Source organism: Cheilinus undulatus, linkage group 23 (assembly GCF_018320785.1).
Source record: "Cheilinus undulatus linkage group 23, ASM1832078v1, whole genome shotgun sequence".
Taxonomy (NCBI): Eukaryota; Metazoa; Chordata; class Actinopteri; order Labriformes; family Labridae; genus Cheilinus; species Cheilinus undulatus.
The window spans coordinates 30,010,536-30,031,890 of NC_054887.1; the positions used below are offsets into that span (position 1 = coordinate 30,010,536).

The following is a 21,355-nucleotide window of genomic DNA, read 5'->3' on the forward strand; positions in this document are numbered from 1 at the left end:
AGAACCACAAACCTACGGAGGAGATGTTCAGGTGAGTGTGAGGCCGTGCAGGAACAGCGGGTGGGGGTGAGGAGGGGGTAAATGTGCAGTGAAATGTGGAGCGCACAACACTCGGTCCCCTCACCACAAGAGCTCATTGTGTTTGCTACCTGATGCATTAATCATCAACGCTGAACCCGGTCCAGCTCTGCGTTCCAGCGTGGATTTAGAGAACCAGTTTTCTCCACAAAGACTCGGCAGATACGGCCGCACACTGAACGTGAACACACGCTGGAAATATGCAGGAGTAAACCCAAATATTTAACCCCAAAATCACAGAAACGTCTGCTCTGTGGGGCAGACTCTGGGCTTTCTAGAATCACTATCAGAAGAGTGTTTGAGGGTAAACTGTGTCTATGGATACTGTACAGAAGGGTTTGTGATATTTACTTTGATATTTTCTCTGTTTCACAATTAAACAGGGCTGCTTTAAGCATTCTACTTCTTAATAACCCCTTTAAATGTATGGAAACGAGAATCCTACAATCACAGAAACATGACAGATGGTCCATGTTTAAAATGAATGCTTTGCCTTAGAAAGTTTGTCTTAGACAACCTAAAACTGCTCAACTTGCATCACTTCTAGAGATGCACCAACTGCAAAAATCAGGGCTGGCGCTGCTGATTGAAATAATGTTTTTTTTTAATTGTCACTTCTTATGGTGTCAGAATCCCATGACAGTTTCAAGCAGAGGCACCAATGCTCCAACTTCAACACGAGCAACCTGATAAAGCATTTGAAGACGCGTCACATTAACAAGGCAGAAAAAAAAAAACCCCACTGCAGCAGCAGAGTTTGGAGGCAGCCTTCGATTCGAGACGCCCCCAATATTCGATTAAACGGGCTTAACAATTTTGAAAAAATAGCGATGATTTTGACTCGTATTGCAAGTTGGATATGACTTGCTGTATCAAAGGGAGTGATGATTTTTATGTCATTCTCATATATAATAAGACAAACATGCAAAAATGAAGAAAGTAGGATTTTTTTATAGATTATTTCTAAACATATGGCATATGAATGATTGCATGATATGTAATGCATGATATCTCTGCTGCAAAGAAAAGTTTTTAACACGTATTTTGACACAAATTTCAGGTCAAATAAATATTGCACCTTCTGAGGTTTGAAAATTGCAGCAGACCATATTGCAATTAAATCTAACATGCAATTAATTGCACAGCCCTACTATACGCAGCAAAATATAAAGCTAAACCAGTGTTAGTCAACCAACCAAGTTACTTGAATTGCCTCTTAGGGACAAATAACTTCTTATGAATTGAATTTTAATAAGAAGTTCTAGTCCTTGACAGTAGTGCCATAGGTCTGAAACGTGAATTGTTATTTCAATAGATAACGGTTAAAATCACATTAATCAGCAGGAAAAACAACTTAAAGCGTCACAGAGGGCGTACATTACCATTCTATTTGATGACATGCTCTTAGTTAATATAATGTGCCAGTTTTCCACAGCACAGTCATTCCAGAAAGTTTACACCAGTACTGGATCGGTACTCGGCATCAGCCAATACCCAGTGTTCTGGTATTTGTATTAGTAAGTAATAAAAGGCACTGGAACATCTCTAGTTTTGATGTCAGCTGAGGTCAGAAACATCACCTGAGCTACGACAGAACGAGAATATTCAACAGCTTTACAGTGAGTGACAGTCGGCGTCTCTGAAGACTGCACACATGAATGAAACATTCACCCTCCTCCTCCTCCTCCTCCTCCTCTGAGTGACAGCAGGAAACTAAACCTCTGCTGTGTGATGAGGAGCCTTTGTAGAACAGCAAAACAACAAATATAACCTACTGTATGACGCCTTCAGCATCATGCTAAGGCTAATGACGCACAGAGCTGTTACTGCTGGGGTGAACTGTACAGGGCAGTAAATCAGAGCTGTGCCACATTCAATCATCACAAACTCTCTCCTCTGATCTATGAACACCTCCAGGGTTTTATTTGATTTACTCCTCAGATACAGATTAAACCCTTCATTTCTCCCCAGGGTGAATCACATGTAGCAGCGGAGAACCAACAAACCACAAAGAGAATAAAGAAGCGAGGAACAAACATCAAGTTCTGACATAAACGGTAAAACCCTGAGAGAAGAACAGGTGAGCACAGGTAATCAGTGCAACAGTGGCCTTCTGAGCAGAGCTCTACTTTCTCTTTAAGTTTAAGATCTGATCCTGTGACGGCCCCACCACAAACGGCTGGAACAACAAGTGTCCAGACTCGAGTGAATCGCCACAGAGACGTCGTCCCCGTGTGTCAGCGAGCGGCTCGCTCCGACTTTTATCTCTGACGCCGAGCGGCATCAAACACGGAGGAGGAAGAGTTTCCATGAATAGAAACCCAAGAGAGGAGAGGAAGAAAGACGACTGCACGCATTTAAATAAAACTAATGAATACATTACAGACGCTTTTATCTGAATCCTAATGGATTATCAGGCTGATTCAGAGAGGGAGGAGGAGGAGGAAGAGGAGGGGTAGAGTAAAGAGAAGGGTTGTAATGATGGCAGATTTTTAAACTTTGATATAAATCTAGGAGAAACTAAACGGCTGTTTGATACCTCAGCAACAAAAACAGAAGTCCTAGACGCACAAGAGTGGGAAATTTATTAAAAACAAAAACGGCACAATCATTCTCTTATTAAAATAATAAAATGCATTGTTATTTCTTGATTTCAGAAAATAATGCAAAACTGCTGCATATGCAGTCTCATTTTTAACCCACAACAGGAGAGCTAGCATGCACAGTTGGACAATCATTAGATGATATTTTCTCACTGTTTCACAGCAGGTATTCTTTAAAGCAGTGATTCTCAACTGGTGGGTCAGGACCCAAAGTGGGTCACAGAGCAATTTTGAGTGAGTCATGACTTAGCGTCTGAAAAAAAATGGTGGCAAAATCCTGAAGTCCTTAAATGCATCTATACCTTTTATTTTGCTTATTAACTGTGAAAATTTAATGATTTTATTAATATTTCAACTAATTTATCTCCTCTTCTCGCAATAAATGGCGACTTTCCCATGATAATAAAGTAATTTCATAAGTTCTCTGGAAAACTGGCAAAATTTGACACATAATGATGGGGATAGAGGGTATAAAATTTGCCAGTTTTGTCCCTTTTCTATTTTATATCTGGTGTTTTGGTCCAATCATGCTCCAAACTGCAACATATTTAATTGACTAATAATGCCTCGTTAAATATTTTTTGGAAACTTGGGTCGCGATCTGTCATAGAACAGATTGGTGGGTCCTGAGGCCACTCCAGTTAAGAACTACTGCTCTAAAGAGCTCGGAAACACGTCGACACCTCTGCACAAACATGCAGGAAACAGTTGGATTTTGTTTGATTGCTGCTAAAGTGACTTTTCTTCCTGCATACTGCAGGTGTGTCTGCCCAAAAAACTGAGGATGAAGTAAGACGTAGATGTGGCAAGTGTGTCCGCGTGAGTGCAATATCAGGCAGGAAGGAGGACTGACACAACCCCAGTCGTGCTCTGGATGTTCCAGCATATTACAAGAGGCATGGGAAAATAATCGGATGGAGTGGGGGTGGATGTGGAGAGTAAGCAAAGCCTAGGGTACCATCCGGGCAAGTAGTGGGGATGCCACAAGTCCCTGGCTGTGCTGTGGATGTCCCAAGAGCCCAAGAGACAGTGTTTGGAAAGGGCAGAACCTTAAGATATCTTTGCCATTACAGGCCATATTACATAGCTGGCGTGCATCACAGCCAAGGAGTAAACTACACAGTGCAAGCTCCAAAGACTGAGGTTATTGTTGTTTACTATCAGTGGAGCCAGCTGGTAAATCAAACTCTTGCTCAAGCCGGTAAAAGAGATATTTTCAAACAAGAAAAGCTTCAAGTTCAGCTCTTGTCCAGTCCAGCAAAGACTGCATCCACGTTAATCTCTGCACCAGCAGCCATTGTTATCGGCTTGCTGCTGTCTCGTTTTCCTAAAATGATGCTAACTGGTGACTCTCTGCCTGGGAACAAGTACAACAGATTGGAGCTTTGCAAGACGAGTCTGGCCGATGACAGAAAGGGCATCTGCAACATTTTTATTGCTGCCTAATTAAGCAGTTATCTGGTACTTCTTAATTCTACTTCTAATAAAAGAACAGGGATTGTAGAGTTTTAAATATGTGGTTTCTTAAATCAACTATCAACATTTCAACAACCATAGGCATTTGTAGAAGTGTAATTTCAGTCTCAGAGAATGCTGCCTGGTTGCAAATTCAAAGAATTAGAATTACCAAAAATCACTTACAGAAAATTAATCGACATTTCTTCCACTACCACAGAGTATAAATAGAATCAAACTGTAAATAAGATTCTGAGAACCTGTCGGATATTTTCTGATGATGTGCAGAGCTCTCAGAGTTTTTTCGCTCTGATTCAAACATTCCTGAGCTGCCGACACAGAGCCGCTCGTCCTCACAACACTGACACTGTTGTTCTGTTTCCAGGAGGAGCCGCTCACAGCTCCTGAAACCAGATCTGATCCAGGACCAGCTGAAGACAAAGGAGCAGAGACACACACCACCACCTCCTCCTCCCCTTGTTCAGGAGTCTCAGGGAGCTCTGAGTTTTCACCCACAAACAGAGCGCAAATCCACTCTGACAGGGTTTTTTTAAAAATACAAACTGAGTTCTCTGAAGCATTTTTCACTGATGCATTCTTGAAAACTTCAGACTGACCGTCTCTGAAAATTTTCTGTTCAGCTCAGAAACAGCAGGACACTTGGACTGTCAGATAGGAGAGGAGGAGGAGGTCTAAGGAGGAAGGACATGACCTAGAGAGGAGCTGCTCAAATCCAAGATGGCAGACAACACTATGAGGACAGAGCTGGACATATTTGAAGAAGAGATGGAGAAGAACTAACCAGCAAACATGAGGAAGTTTCATTACTTGCACAGAGATTGCACTGGTCCCATCATAAAAGTCAGCGTCGCCAGCTTGCCTATGATGAATTTCTCCTGCACTGACACATCATCTCACCCCAACTTCATACAGAAATTTTACTGAAGGGCTGACAGGACAAAGTCTGCATAAAGTCTGGGTAAAATATCGACTTTTTGTCTTCCCACATGGAGCTCAGCTCATAAATTTCAAAGAAATTTCCAGAGTTTTTTCTATGTGTGAAAACACCGTCTTTTCTGCACCGCTCCTGCTGCTAGAGCTGCAGAAATATTAAACATTTCACCACATTTCTTTGGAAAATTAAGGCCTAAAATATGTCAAATACATCAGTGATGCTACATGGAGTCCCATAGGCCAGCTAAGGCTGCCAGTGAAAAATATATGGCCCACACTATTGTCACGGTTTTGTACAAATGTGTTATTATTTCACACAAAGCAGAAAACAATAAAACTGTGATGAAGTTTGCCTGTTTTACCTACTGACTGCCCTTTTCAGATGATTCTGCTTCAGTTCTCTCTTGTGTAACAATACTACAGGGTTAGACTGTTTTGAATTACTAATATGACCCCTATGACTCAGTATTGTCATAAAAATGGTAATGGAATCCACACTAACATGTGCAATGTCTGATTATGCGATGGGAGAAATGTAGAGGATGCTTTAGCCCTCTGCTTGATATTCTTGATAAGAATGCACAGTGCTGGATTTTTGTTGAGATCTAAAATTAAGATATTAATCAACAGATTCCAGGAGCAAAATCAATGTATAAATGTAGTTCAGACCTAAAATTTCAGTCCTTAAAACACGTAAAAGTTTAAGGAGGATGAAGAAAGAAAAGATTTCAGCTGATGCAGGTCTGTTTGCTCTGCCTTAAACTCTACAAACTTATTTGCACATATGTTTGTGATAGTCTCATATTAACAGTCTATATATGAGTTGTAAATATGTGCAGAAATTTTAATATCTGCAACAGTGCTGGACAATTAATCAAGTTTCAATTTCAATCACAAATTTGGCTTTCCACAATCATGACAAGATGATTATGATTAAACCATTACCGTGCCACATGCCACGATACGCTCATTTTGTCCAATGAATTTGTGATGTATTAAATTTTTCAGTCTTTGTTGTGATATTTTGGCCATGGACGCCATCATTTCTGTCTTTTTGGAATTTAGTTTGGTTATGCCATTATGCAGCATGTCATTCGGCTTGGGATTAACTAACAGCGGACCCTTGAAAATTTATAATATATCTATAACGGCTGAAAGGTAAACAAAAATTATAGTCAGTAAAACGTGAACAAAGACAAAGACACAAACTCCTGAGACACTGAAGTTACTACAATGGGATTGTTTTTTATGGAGCTATTATTAATGCAAAACTATTTGAAAATGTGCACAAAGATCTGTACAGAAATCCACAAATGCGTGCACAGACCTGTGAATGTGTAATTACAAATTGGCCTACACATTTTTGCAAATTTGTACATGCACTTGAGGATCTTTGTACAAATTTGCAAATCTTTTACATATTTGAATGCATTTGTAGATCTGTAGGGCTGTAGTCATCCAAAGAAAAACTTGGTCGACTAAAATCGCACCGGATCAGCAATTAATTGATTGGTCAGGGAATGGACCGAAATCATCCTTTTTAAAAAAAATGTTTCCACAACGCTGACTTTTTCGACATGTTGTCAATTAATGGGAAATAGAGTATAAATGTGCTTCACATGCTTTGCTCTCCTCTAAGGTGGGAGGGTCAAGGTAACGTTGTTTTGACTTTCTGAGAATTTAACCTGTAATTAATCACCTTTAAAGGCATAAGTAAATAATATTTGAATAGTTATATTCAGTTTTTTCTTTTTGTAAATTATATTTTGTAACACTAGATAACTGAAAATAAAAAAAACACATGACGTCTCCCTTCTCACCCCTGCAAAAAAAAAAAAAAAAAAAAAAAAAAAAAAGGATTCTTCCAATTAAAGTAGCACATGCAATTGTTGGACCAATTGTATTTTGGTCAGACATGAGGTCATCGACCAATCAACTTGAGGCTGTCAGCCCTACAGATCTGTGCACACATTTACACATCTTTGCATGCATCTGTAGATCTGTGTACAGATCTTTGTAAACAGTTTTGCAACAATAATAGCTCCATAGTTCTTCACATTTTGACTCAAATGATTACTGCATTTTCAAGGGAATCTGAGTATAACAGATAGTCCTCCAACCAACCAAAAAATCATACCAACTTTATCGAACTGTACAAAGTTTCCTGTTAAAATGATCTGTTTCCACTAAGCAGTCTGGTTTGATTCAGCACAGTCTGGTACAGCTTTTCATGATAAATTGTGTTTCTACAGCCGATGTTAAGCCAGGCTCACTTGCAAAGGTGGGAATTCTTTCTCATCTTAAAGACTGACATAATTTGGCTCAGCTCAGTAAAAGAGGCCATTTTCAGTTCTTTATTTGGAGCCATATAAGCTTGTGAAACATTACTACGCTTGTCATTTGTGATCTTGAATTGAGTTATTTCAGGCTAACCAGTACTTCACAAGATTTATTTACTAAATAGAAAAATCGCCTTTTCCTTTAAAAGCATAATTACAACAAAACAAAGGGGAAAAGCTGTTAAAAAGGCACCCCGAGGTGCTTAACTATGCACAAAACATTGTGTATTTTGTTGGCCCGTTATAACCGCTTTTGGCACAGGAAGCGTTGATTCTTTTGGCCAATCATTGGACTGCGGTGAGTCTAGCTCCACCCCTTAGTGTTGCATGGGTACGCCTGGGAGGTGAATAGAAGGGTACCAAAAAAGCAGGACCGTATGGAGCAGCTATTTTGGTACCTTTCCCAAATTTTGGCAGTGGAAACACAAATAACTGCATTCTGGTCTACAGTAAAAAAAAGTGGCTTCCCTCACTTCCCTCCCTCTCTGTGAACAAAATAGCTAAAAAAAATTGCAGTGAAAACGACAAAATAACACCACCTTCAAATGCTGATTTCTCAGATATCTCAAAACTCCAACACCAACCACCAACGGCAACATCCACCAATTAAGTTCATCAGATTTGATGCCTGTTGTTCGCCAACTTCAACATTAGCCAACAACATTCAGGATTGATTCATGAAAACTCCCCAAAGACCAGTATAGTACAGAAACATCTAAAGTATGGATGCTGCCGGGCCCCAGACCCACTAACACTCACCCTCGTTGGGGGTCCAGAGCGATGGCCCTAGGCTGGTCCAGCTCCTGCCAGAACAGAACTTTCCTCAGAGACCCATCCAGCTCAGCCACCTCGATCCGATTAGTCTCTGAGTCCGTCCAGTAAAGTTTACTCCCTAACCAATCGCAGGCCAGTCCGTCTGGGGACGCCAGCCCAGGGATTACCGTCTGAATGGCACTGGCCCCTGACTGGTTAAAAACGGTGCGTTTGATAGCCTCCTCACTCACGTCGCTCCAGTATATAAGTCCCTGTGAATAAACGTAGTCCACAGCGGCGGCATCTTCCAGCCCTCCCACCACCACCGTGGCGTTGGCCTTCTCGTGTGCCGCGTCCACGAGCCGAAGGTCCCGCCGGTTCGCAAACAGAAGCAGCGGCACGCCTGGAAGACAAAGAAATCAGCATTAAACTTTACTTTTAAATAAGCATAAAAACATCAGTTAAACTTAGTGAAAAAATAAAAAAGTTGTTCATGAATCCAGACGGCTTCAGATCAACGTCACCACGCTAAAGGTGATTTTTCCCTCATACCTGTGACAGGATCCCCCCACCCCTGTATGAACTTTAAGAATAATAAACCCTCAGCCTGTGGTGTTAACTCGTCGTGTCGTTGAGCCGCTGAGGAGGCGAGTGGCAGTTCAGACTCTGGACTTCCTCTCTGCAGGATCCTGGCTCTGAGCCGAACCCACAACCCCACACATCCATACTGAAAGAACGGAGGTCACAGAAACCCCCGACTCCCCTATCCTCACTCACGCAGGGGGAATTTCCTTCAGCAAATATTTACTACATCTAAAGCCTGTCAGACGTACGAACCTCCACGAGCTGAACTCAGCAGGGGGACACATCAGGACGGGATGGTTACTCTGCTAAATACTCACTTTATTTGCAACTTTTGGGGGTTTTATTTTCTCATATTTCTACTACATACTGACATATTTCACAGCTTACATTGTGTTACTTTCATGCTTTTCTCCGTCGATAATCATTGTTAAGTATTTCATACAGTTTTAGAGTGGAAAAATGGCAAAGGATAAAAACAAAAGGGAAATTAAAGGACAAAAAACAATCATGAATAAAGGGAAATACTGGATGATTTCAGATGGAGATAAAATAAGGAAGAACTATGAGAGAGTTAAGAGTCCCTTTAAGAGATGCATGATATTATCAGGCTGTAAAAAATCACCATAAATCAGCTGCAAATATCATCCTATATCTACCGTAAATACCAGCCTAAATTGGCTAGATAATAGGCCTACTTTGGTACTAAAAATCAGCCTACATTGGCAAGTTATTTGGCCTATTTTTGTCAAAATTAATGGCTTATATTGGCAAAAAGTCAGGCTGAATTGGTTGTAAATATCAGGCTACATTGGCTGTAGTAAAAGCTTATATTGCTGTACATATTGGCCTTTATCAGCTGTAAATATAGGCATATATCAGCTTTAAATATAGGCCTATATCAGCTGTAAATATTGGCCTATATCAGCTGTAAATATTGGCCAATATAAGCTGTAAATACTGGCCTATGTAAGGTTTAAATATAGGCCTGTATCAGCTTTAAATATATGCCTATATCAGCTGTAAACATTGGCCTAAATCAGCTGTAAATATTCAGGGTATATGCAGGAATCTTGAAGTTAATTTTAATACCTTTAAAAAACTTTTTAAAGACCTTCTCAATATTTTTTAATACCTCACCACCACTTCAAGCTGTTAACCATTTACATCAGTGATATAGCTCGCTCTGGCGCTCTCAGAGACAATTTACGAACGCACTCACAATAGTGAGTTTTTTATGTACCTGTTCATCTTTGTTTTTTAATAAAAATGAATAAATTCACACACTTTCATGATGTTTTTGGGACTCAAACTCTTGGACAGCTAATTCAGAAAAAATACTTTCAAAATTTAAGACTTCATAAAGTCGTGATAAGCCTTTTTCATACTTTTTAAGGGTCTTAATTTTCCCAAAATTGATTTATCACCTTTTAATACTTTTCAAGACCCCGCGGATACGCTGATATTGGCCTATATAAGCTTTAAATATTGGCCTATATCAGCTGTAGATACTGGGCTAAATTGGCTAAATAACTGGCTTATTCTGATGACAAATACTGGCCTTTACTTGCTGTAAACATCTGCTTTTTTACTGGCATATTACAGCTGTAAATATCATCCTATAATGTAAATAAATCATTGCTTATTAGGTGCAAATAAAGGCCTACACTGGCTGTAAATATCTGCCAGCATTAACTGTGAACATCAGGTTGTAATGGCTGTGAATATCAATCTTAATTTCCTTTGAATATCAGCCTATATCAGCTGTGAATATCTGCCCATATCGGCAGAATATATACTATATACTGTTTGTACTCACAGATTGCATCAGCTGATGGAACAGCCTTTAATGTGTGTGAGTGTGCGTAGCTTCTAAACTACCAAATTACTGCTAATCACAGCATCCCAGACCATTTTGAAAATAACTTATCATGACTGATAACCGTTCATGATGTTTTCTAGGAAAAGATGTAATTTTATAGTTCCAGTATCTCTCGTTATACAATAACATACTATTCAGCCTTCCAGAGACTAAAACTAGATCGGTTAAAACCGCAGACACACAGACGGTCTCAGGCATGCAATATTGGTAAATTTACTGTTTTAGCTGTCATAAATGTTGGAAACATTTCAGTACTGAACACATTTGTGCTATTTAGACAGTGCAGGGTTTTCCTTCAATTGTTGATGGATTTACTCCTCTCCTACAAAGCTGTCTGATGAATAGATCGATAGCACACGACAATACAACAACCAATGATGAGTGAGGGCTTAAAAATGAGTGATGAACCTAACAGCTCCTAAATGTTCTTGATCATTAAAATAGCATGTGCTATTAAATTTCATGGAGGTATCAAACATCTGTAGAAATCTTTATACATTATACAACCAGAACTGTCCAAAATTCTTTGATTCCAGCGGGTCAGATTCAGAGTTTTCTGGTCAATTGGACAAAATTAACACACTAAATAATATCTTCATTTTTACAGAAAAACAATTAACAAACATATAATTATAAAATAACTAGGCAACATGCAATGAATCAATTAATTTCTTTCAAAATGCTCACTAAAACTCTCTTAGCTGTCTTTCAGTGCCTTCTTTACTGTCTATTTGCTATTATTTTGGGTATATTTCTATTTTTTGATGCTTAGCATTTTGTAACTTGTTTTGAAAAGCTTTCAGATTCATTATTTTATTTATACATACAGTTATTGATCTGTTCTCCTTCAGTATTTTATGAGAATGTGTATTTCTTCTATTATTTTTCCGTTTTAACATGTTTTTTCACATACATATGTTACTTAACGTGTAGGTTATTAACACCTATTTTGGCTTTATGTTGGCCTACAGCAAACAATAAAGTTTGTCTGTTTATTCAACACATAAATTGGAATATTTAACGCCTATTTACAACAAAACTTCTTAACCTTATCTCTATAACTTTAGGTCAAACCAAGTTTTATGTCAGACTTGTTGGAGCAGTAATGACCTCAGTTAGCGAACATGTTATTAGCATAACACCAAAACATGTTAGATATGGATTATTCCAACTCAAACAGAGATTTATGTATGAATTTAATTAGTAAAAGGGAACATTAAGGTACATTTTATTCTTTTTATGTTAGCTTTCTCCAGCTAACTAGCTAAATGACTTGCTAACGTAGCATTTGTTGTGCTAAATGCTTCCCAGAGTCTAACGTTTCCACTCACCGATCCAAGCCCGTTTAAGTTACTAAATCAGTAGTTATCGAGATAACAGCCACCGGAAACTTACTCAAAATGATAAATCTAGTCTTAAAATATGTACCAGCAGGGGCGGGGATGATTTGTGGGGCATTTTTCCAGCTAAACACAGGCTGTTTGTGGTTTCTTTCTCCACCGCTTCCAGCAGCAAACAGGCGGAGAGCACGCATAGCAGCCTGGCTAACGCTGCTTCATGAGCTAAGGAAATTGTCGGATAAACAAGAATTCAGGTGGAAACTTTCACAAAGCGGCGCTTTTAAGTTAGAAAATCAACTCTGTTTTTTGAGAAAGCAGAATGTACAACGTATAATTAAGAAACACTTGACTTAGGTTAGAATTTTGTCAAATATCAAACTTCTTCATGATTTATTTACTCTTCGTCATATAAGTTTAAACTCCATTGTTATTCCTCTGTTGTTACTGCGTTCTGAAATCAGTTTCTAATAACAAATAGCAGCTATTTAACGTTTTGGTGACTTAAACAGACCATATCACAAGTGGCTGACGTGCTGTTCATTTAAAAACACAACAAAGTCGGGCGAAGGACTCAGAAATTCAGTAACTCCGAGCATCCGAGGCGCACGTGAATGCACCTCGGATGCAACGTTAGCTCCGCTCGGGAATCTACCCCGGGAATGAGGGCCCTGGCCCGGACACAGCATCGAAAATCACCCCTTAAAACTGAATTTAACAACTCCCAACAACACTTTTACACATCTACATATGACACACAAACGAAAAGAGCCGCAAAGATGTAGATTTTCAATGCAACTCACCTCGTATGAGCAAACAAAAACTACACAACAACAGGCTCCGCAGCACGACACCCATCTTTCTCCCGTTTCTTGGCCCTGCCGCCGCGCTCCGCTCAGCGCAGGACTCCCATCGCTGCGGCCGCTTCCTCTGCAGAACTAAAATGATCCTCCGACAGTATTCAGGCTGTGATCGAGCTATAAAACGAGTCAAATAATCCCCACGTCCATCCTGGCTGCGGCTAACTGCGTTGGATCAACTCTCCGTGCCTCACATTGTCCTGCAGGAGATCCGTCGTCTCCTTCCGCTGTGAGGAAGCTGCTGCTGCTCCCCCTCCTCCCCCATTCTCCCCCTTTCCCCCCTCCTCCTCCTCCTGCTCCACTGTAGTGATGGGAAATCCGGATTATTTTAGCGATCAGATCATTTGGCTCAGCTTTGAAATAATAACCGTTTCCTTTGGCTCTAAAACGGATTTAATGCCAAGCATCAAGGCCGCCAATAAGAAGGGATAAAAGGGGGGGATTTGTAGGGGCCAGCCAGACTGGGAGCCCAATGGAGGTCTACAAAATCATGGTCCATTGTAAAGTTAAGCTGCAATAACATTTTATTTATTTATTTATTTTTACCTGAATAATAACCGTTCTTATCAAACCAACAAAAATGGAATGTTAGTCGTTTTTACTGTAGTACAGTATAGCCTTCTTGAAAATGGAAACCCTTTCTCTTAAAACAGAATGATCTTTTTATTGGTGATGTAAATAATGTGGAGGGGCACACTGAGCTAAAAGATCAGGAAAGTAATGTCAGAATTCATAGCTACATCATCTGAGACCATAATTTAGATAACTTTAATGAAAAAGAACTCAATCATTGTAGGAAAAAAGGGAAAAATGGATGAAAAATCACAAAAAGGGTGGAAAAAGTGGGCCAAAAAGTGGCAAAAAAGAGGTTGCAAAAATGGGCAAAAAAATGGGTTAAAAGTGGCCAAAATGTGCAGAAATGGATGGAAAGTGGCAAAATGGTTGAAACAGGTGGGTTAAACGTGACAAAAAGCAGCAAGAATGGGATGAAAGAGGTAAAAATTAGCAGAGAATGGACAATGGACTCCAAAATGACGTGCCAGGATGGGGAAAAATGGGTGTAAAAAGTGGAAAAAAAAGGAGAAAAATTGCAAGATTGACAGACATAAGCCAAAAGGTTTCAAAATGATATGGCAAAACTTGGTTAAAAGTTGCAACTAATAGCCAAAATGGGCGAAAAAGTGACAGAAATGGTTAAAAATGAAAAAAAAAAAAAATCAATGAAAAAGTGGTTGAATAAATATCATAAAAATGCAAAAGCAGCAGAAAGTGGGTTAAAAGTTGCCAAAAAAAAAAAGCACAAAATGGCAAAAATGGACAAAAAGTGACAAAAAATTTTTTTGAAAAAGAGTTAAAAAAAAAAAAAAATTAGTTGTAAAAAGGTTGGGAAAAGTAGTAGAATAGGGCAAAATCGCAAACACTGGCAAAAAGCTGCAAAATAAGTTATAAGTGACAAAAAATGATAAAAGTGGGCAAAAAATGGCAGAAATAGATTAAAAGTGAAAAAATGGGTGAAGAAGTTGCAAATTCAAGTTTTTTTTTAAGGGCAAAAGTGTGATAATTTAAGTTGAAATGGGCAACAGTGGAAAACTGAGGTAAAAGTGGCAAAAAGGGCAAAAGCAGCAAAAAGTTGTAAAAATGTGGAAAAGTGGAGAAAATACAAAAAGTCAGGTCTGAGCAAAAAGTGGTAAAAATTGGTTTAAAGTGACAAAAAGCAGCAAAAAATGGGTTAAAACTGGCAGATCTCAACATATTTATCTTGTTTTCTCAGGATAACGTCACTGGTTTCCCCATGATGAAGTTAATAACTTGAAAATGACCAAAGTGGACTAATAATAAAGGGAAAATTCAGTAAAATACAATTTGATGCATGTCCTCTTAGAACTTCCTTGGCTTCTTAAATTATTGGACAATTAATAACGTTTTTTTAAATTTCTTCTATATATTTCTTCTATATCTATTATTTCTTCCCTTAGGGGACAGACCCTCGCTTTGTCAAATGCTGTCTGAGTGTAACAGGCATAGGTATGGTAAAATGCTCTGATTTGATTGGTCAAGACTTCACACATAATAGCAGCATAAAGATCAGTAGATCTGAATGTAGAGCTTTAAATTGCATTAGAATATTCGGCCCCCCTGGCTGCCCTTGAGTTAATTACAGAGAGTCGTGAGTCGCTTCAAAGATCCGGCTCGTTCTCGAACGGCCCTTCACTCCTCCAGCGCCTCCTCGCTCCTCCTCGGCTCCTCTGCTCTCTATTGTTGTTCTGATTTCATGCTCTCCGGCCAAAGATAATGTTACAACACGGAAAACGCCCCGTCTAGAGCACGTTAAAGTGCAGCTAAATACGAAGGAGCACAACACAGAGACTCGGACGAGCTGCTGGAGGTGAACAAACATTCCTGCGGGACTAGTTTATCACAGTTTACTCTCAACAGAGCTGGAGGAAGAACTCACAGCCTCTGTGGTGAAAGTACTAGTACTCACGGTCAGAGTAGTTTGCTTATAGAACGACAATAAAGGGATTTAACAGCTATAATACTGCTGTTAAGGTAGGATAACTACAGCAATGCTTTACTGTAAGACTGTTATTCATAATCAGGTTCACAGTAAAAAAGTGACTTCTTTACGGCAGTAGCCTGACAAATTAACCACAAATGTTAATACAATTCAGTTATTGACAATGAATTCATTGATAAAGTACACTGAAGATATTTAAAAGTTCTTTCTACATTTGATGAACATTTGAACCCATGAGAAATCCAAATAAAGAAATACAAATTTTAGAAACACAATGCAAAAAATGAATTAAAAACCTCTCATTGAAGCAGAGATGTGTCTCAAACCCCCATCTTTTTACTTTCCTTCCCCCTTGTAGATATACATGTCAAAATAAAATTTTCTAAATGTCAGAAAAATCACACTTTTCAGGTTTTTTAGGTATGCAGTAAGTCAAACTGTAGAAATAATAAAGTGGAAAAGTTACCTATAACTAGAAGATGTTGCTTCCTGTTCAACCCTTTTCCACGTTCTCCTGCACCCTTCCTCAAATCCTGTCAACAACCTGGAGGTTAGAGTTGACAGAGGTTTCCAGAAATGGAGCAGCAGATAAACTCAGTTGTGAGATAAGGCTATTTCAACTTTTATTCAAGGCTAAGTTCCCTCTTCTTTCAGTGATTTTTAGAGAGTTTTGCATTCCTTTATTTCAGATTACCTAAAAAAACTCGTGTCGAGGTACTTTCTGCCCTGAGGTTGTTAAAATTTGATTTGCACATATTAACAGAAATGTTAATATGTGTGTTTGGACAAAAAATACTGTTAATTTTGACCACAAAGTATCATTATTTTTTTAATGGCTAAAATGGGTTAAAAATGGCAAAAATTGTCAAAAAAAGGGGTTAACAGTGGCAATACTGGCTTAAAAGTGGAAGAAATTGGTGAAAAATACGGTGAAATGGAATAAAAAAGCAGAAGTAAAGTGGTTTAAACAGGCAAAAAAATGGGTTTGCTGAGGCAGAAAAATAGGCAGAAATTGGCAAAAATGGGTATAACAAATAGTCAGATGTGGTTAAAATGGGCAGAAATGGGCGTAAAAGTCGTGAAAAGGGTCAGTAGTGGCAACAATGGTAGAAAAGTGGCAAAAATTGGTTTAGAAGTGGCAAAAACAGGCAGAAAAAGTGGTGGAAAGGGTTTAAAAGAGACAAAAATGGTCAAAAAATGGAAAAAATGGGCAGAAAATGTAAAAAAAAAGTGTTAGAAATAAGTTTAAAGTGGCAAAATTTTGTTGGGGAAAAGTGGTGAAAAAGGGTTAAAATATGGCAAAATTGGTGTTAAATGGCAAAAATGGGTGCAAATTCAAAAATTGCATGAAAAATGGAAAATAATCGTGGCACACTTAGGCATGAAAAGTGGTTAAAAAGTGGCACAAATAACTACTTTCAACCTTAGAAAGCAGTGATAGTTTGACTTACTTTCAGCTCCAAAATGAGGGAACTATTAACCAGGATGCTAACACCAACGCCACTGATAAAACACACACATACACTATCAATAAAAAGAGTCAATGCTGGGAGGGCCAGACTAAAACTAAAAGACATTTAATCTAGAGACTAAGACTGAGACTAGGATTAAAAATACCTGTCAAAATTAACACTGCTTTACTGAGGCAGAAAAAAAGGCAGAAATGGGTTAATGTGGCAAAACTGGGGCATAAATGTTGTGAAAAGGGGTCAATAGTGGCAATAATATGGCAGCAGAGGTAACAATAAGTATTAGAAAGTGGCAAGAATTGGATTCGAAGTGGTAAAAATGGGCAGAAAAAGTGGTGGAAAGGGTTTAAAACGGACAAAAATGGTTAAAAACTGGAAGAAATGGGCAGAAGATGTGAAAGGGGATTAAAGAAGTGGCAGAAATATGTTGGGGAAAAAGGGTTAAAATGTGGCAAAATTGGTGTTAAGTGGCAAAAATGGGGGAAAGGAGGCAATAATTGGCAAAATGCATAAATTACATGAAAAGTGAAGATAACAGTGACAAAATTGGGCAGGAAGAATGTTTAAAAAGTGGCATAAATGAATAGTTTTAACATCAGAACACAGTAATAGTTTATCTCACTTTTCAGCTCCAAAATAAGGAAACTGTCAGCCAGGATGCTACTGATAAAACACACATACACTATCAAGAAATAGAGTCAATGCTGGGGGGCCTGTTCCCTGGGTTTGTCAGGGGCCCAGCCAACTCTGGGCAGACTTACTTTTGCAGATTGTTTTAACGTGACTTTAATTTCTGCATAAATCTCACCAAATGACGGTGTTTTTATTGTACATTTAACTAATTTTATGCACATATTTTAATAGAAATATAGTTTGAAATCATTTAAAAAACTAGTTTTAGTTTTCTTAAGGCATCTGCCCCCCCCTCAGTGTGTCGTGACCCCCCACGCTGAGAACTACTGCCATAATGAATCCTTTGTGCCCTACATTCCTGTAACTTATGCACATGACTGTATAAGGATGGACACTTTAATGTGTGATCTGCATGGATGTACCACTGTAGTCTGGGAGTAGGATTTATTAGACCAAATATCAACGCTAGGGCCAATCAGTGTGCTGCTGCAGTGTTACTCAATCCTGCTCAAGCAACAAGCCACATTCTTGAAAAATACCTTTGCAAGAGCCACAATCTAAGTGGTGAAAAGTGGCAAAAAGGGGTGAAAGTGGGTGAAAAGGGGTGAAGTAGGCACAAAATGGCAAAAACTGGGTGAAAAATGACATAAATGGGGAGGAAAAAGTGGCAGAAAAGGCATGAAAAGGTGAAAAATGGGTTAGAATTGACAAAAAAAGAGATACAGGTGGCAAAAATGGTCAAAAAGCAACAAAAACATGGCAAAAAGGTAGGAAAAATGGGCAACAATGGGGAAAAAGTGGCATTTAATGGCAAAAGGCAGCTTAAATGTGTGAAATAGTGGCAAACAAGGGGAAAGCAGAATAAATGAGGCTAAAACTGGTGTAGGGCAAAAACAAGCAAAAAATGGCGGAAAGAAGTGGCAAAAGTGGGCTTAAAGCTTAAAAAATGGATTATAATTAGCAAAAAATGTAAAAAGGGGCAAAAATGGGTGAAAAGGGGTAAAGTAGGCTTAAATTTACAATAATTGGGTGTAAAAAATGTGAAGAAAAAGTGGCAAAAAAGGGCAGAATGTGGCAAAAATGGGTGAGAAGTGACACAAATTTAAGTTAGAGGTAGAACAAAAGGGTTATAAACCAGCAAAAATGAGTGAAATTTGACTATAACAGGCAAAAAGAAGCAAAAAGGTAGAAAAAAGGGAAAAAGGCAGCAAGAGTAGCAGCAAAAAAGGCAATAAAAGGGAAAAAATAGTGAAAAGCAGGGGAAAGAGGGTATAAACAGGATACAAATAGGCAAAAAGTGGCAAAAAGAAGTGGCAAAAGTGGGCTTAAAGCAGTAAAAATGGATTTAAAGTTGCTAAAGATGCAAATCAGGGCAATGGAAATATACAGATTAAAATTTAGGGTTGACAATTAAAGCCAACTGTACAAGCTTAGGAAACAAACTGTTTAATGGATAACTTCTTAGGTCTAAGTTTCCCTTTCTTAAAGCTTTTTTTTTTGGAATAATATTTTAAATTCAGACATAAAAGAGCCACAAATCAACACAAAAGAGTCACGTGTTGAGTAATACAGTGCGACAGCATCACACAAACATCCAAATGCCAAATATGGAGGGGAGCAGTGACCAGTGGGGACCATAACCCCGGTTATGTCCTGGATTTTGGTGCCCACCAGTTTCAAAGTTTGACATGTGGGGGTGAATGAAAAGGGCATGATTGGCTCTAAAAGTCTCTTCATTAAATGCTTATCTTTGAATTGGGACACGTGTGTCATATGTTTGTTCCAGATAGATTCAACTGAATTCAGAAATGTGAAGAAAAATGAAGTAAAACACTATGAGCAGGAATGTTTCCAGAAATTTATACTCAATTCACAAAAAGCTAAATTTAAAAGAAATAAAGATTTCACTTACTTCTACAGTCTGTGATAAATTTTCTGTTTTTGATTAAAGTGGAGTAATTTTGATTTTCAAATATGATGTATAAAACTCTTCTTTAGTTTTGAGCATAAAAAATGAGCTAAAGGAGATAACTGATCATACTGATATAGAGAATTAAAAAGTGCATTGTTTAAAGTCAAAGTACCTCAGTTTAAGCCCGTGTGCAGTACAAAATAAGAGTACTTCTAAATACAGAATCCAACAAACCAACAGCAGTCAAAAATCACATTTTTAATTCGTATAAGAACAAAACATCAAATTCCAAACTTATGCAAAAGCATCACTTCACAAAACGAGACCAAACTATTAACCATCGATGGAATTAATCAGACACCGTAATAAAAGTTGAAAGCAAGAGAAGTGAAAACAAGTCAAAACAGTGCAGCTCCAGGCCTTCATCAGGCTGCTGCTGCCCCCTGGTGGTGCACTGACGCTGCAGCAGCTTCAGTCTGACACTGACGTCCAATACAAACATTGTCATTATTATTATAGGAAAATAGTGCGCGGCCAGTGTACCCTTACCTATGAAAAACAATCTAATATCCAAAAAAGAAGCATATCATATTTATCAAAAACACAGGATACAATAGTGCATCGATTCTCAGAGAATTGCATCCATCGTTTACGTTTTGTTCCACATGTGAGAGAAGAAAAATGTGGACAAAATACAAAAACGACACAGTGAGAGAGTGAGTGTGTTAGAGAAGCAGTCACAGGCTCGTATGGCTGAAGCACGTGGAAGTAAAAAGACATGCAGGTGTACGTCTTATACACAAAGGGTTAGTCACCCCATGGCGAAGAGAAGGCCTCGAACCACACAGGCCTAATGTACAAATGTGTCCGCTCGTACAATCCAGTGTTTCTCTACATTAGCTCCACCTCAGAGGCTTCCTGAGATTCAGGGTTTAAAATATTGCTGTTTTGTTCTTTGATTTCCATCAGCAGCTGACGTTTAAATTCACTTAAAATTCAACTCTCTGGCACAGACTCAGCTTAAAAGCAACAGAAATAGAAGCCAGAATGCAACAACGATCTGCAAAGTTAAAGAAAACATGAGAAAGAGTTAAAATATGAGAAGAAAGTGAGGATTCTACGGAGGCAGAAAGATGCCATGAAAAAAGGTCTTGTGTTACTGAAATCTGCTTTACATGGATATATGAATATGGTTATGAGGTTACCTCTAAATCAGACAAAATCACTCATTATTTCAGGGTACTTTCACACCTATAGCTTTTTTTCTTTGTTGCAATTCAGACGATAATGTTGCATTTCCCCATTAGCTTGTTTTCTGTTCACATTAAAGTTGTAGAGTACATTGCAGCCTGCTTTTTCCACTGCAAGGTTAAGAAATGACAAGTTGAATTTAGCATCGTTTGATGGCTCCAAGTCACTACTTAGCTAGTTAACCAATGAAAAATGAGTTTATGTCAACCAGAATCAGTAAGGAGGTCAAACGCCTTGTGCACATTCAGGCATATTTATCAAAAGTTTGACATGATTCACAAAAATTATAACATTTTACTAAATCCCAGACTTTTGCCCAAAGTTTGTCTAGCCTGGAATTTTAGTTAGATGCCTAAATAATTTAAAATATTTTACACCTTCAGAAGGCATTTAAATAAAACATCCAACTAAAAAACTCCGTATTCAACATAAATTGATCAGATGGTCCCAGCTCAGCCAAAAGAGCATTTCAGATTCAGTAGACAGGTTTCAATAATAACATTTAAAGGGTAACTAAACCCCAGACTTTCTGCTGAAGTACATCTAGCCTGGAAAAATGCCCATAAAAGCTTTTTATAACTTCAAATGACTTGATTCTGAAGTGGTTGATGATGTCAGATAGTGCCAGCTCAGCCAATAGAGAAATTCAGATGCAGTAGCCAAGTTTCAACCTGTAGAGGGCAGTCAAAAGTGCTCAGCGCCAGACCTGAATTATTAAACAACACCAAT

The 21,355-nt window shown here is 38.5% G+C and overlaps 1 protein-coding gene across 1 annotated transcript in view; it reads right to left on the reverse strand.

The window, feature by feature from the left end:
- lrp6 (low density lipoprotein receptor-related protein 6) overlaps nt 1-13,061 on the reverse strand; it is a 56,262-nt gene extending 43,201 nt beyond the window's left edge. Inside the window, exons 1-2 of the mRNA XM_041780323.1 lie at nt 12,787-13,061; nt 8,189-8,585 (exon numbers count right to left, since the gene is read on the reverse strand). Of these exons, the coding sequence (XP_041636257.1) occupies nt 8,189-8,585; nt 12,787-12,841 (452 nt within the window). The 5' untranslated portion in view covers nt 12,842-13,061. The remainder of the gene's footprint in view (nt 1-8,188; nt 8,586-12,786) is intronic.
- Nucleotides 13,062-21,355: the final 8,294 nt, after the last annotated feature.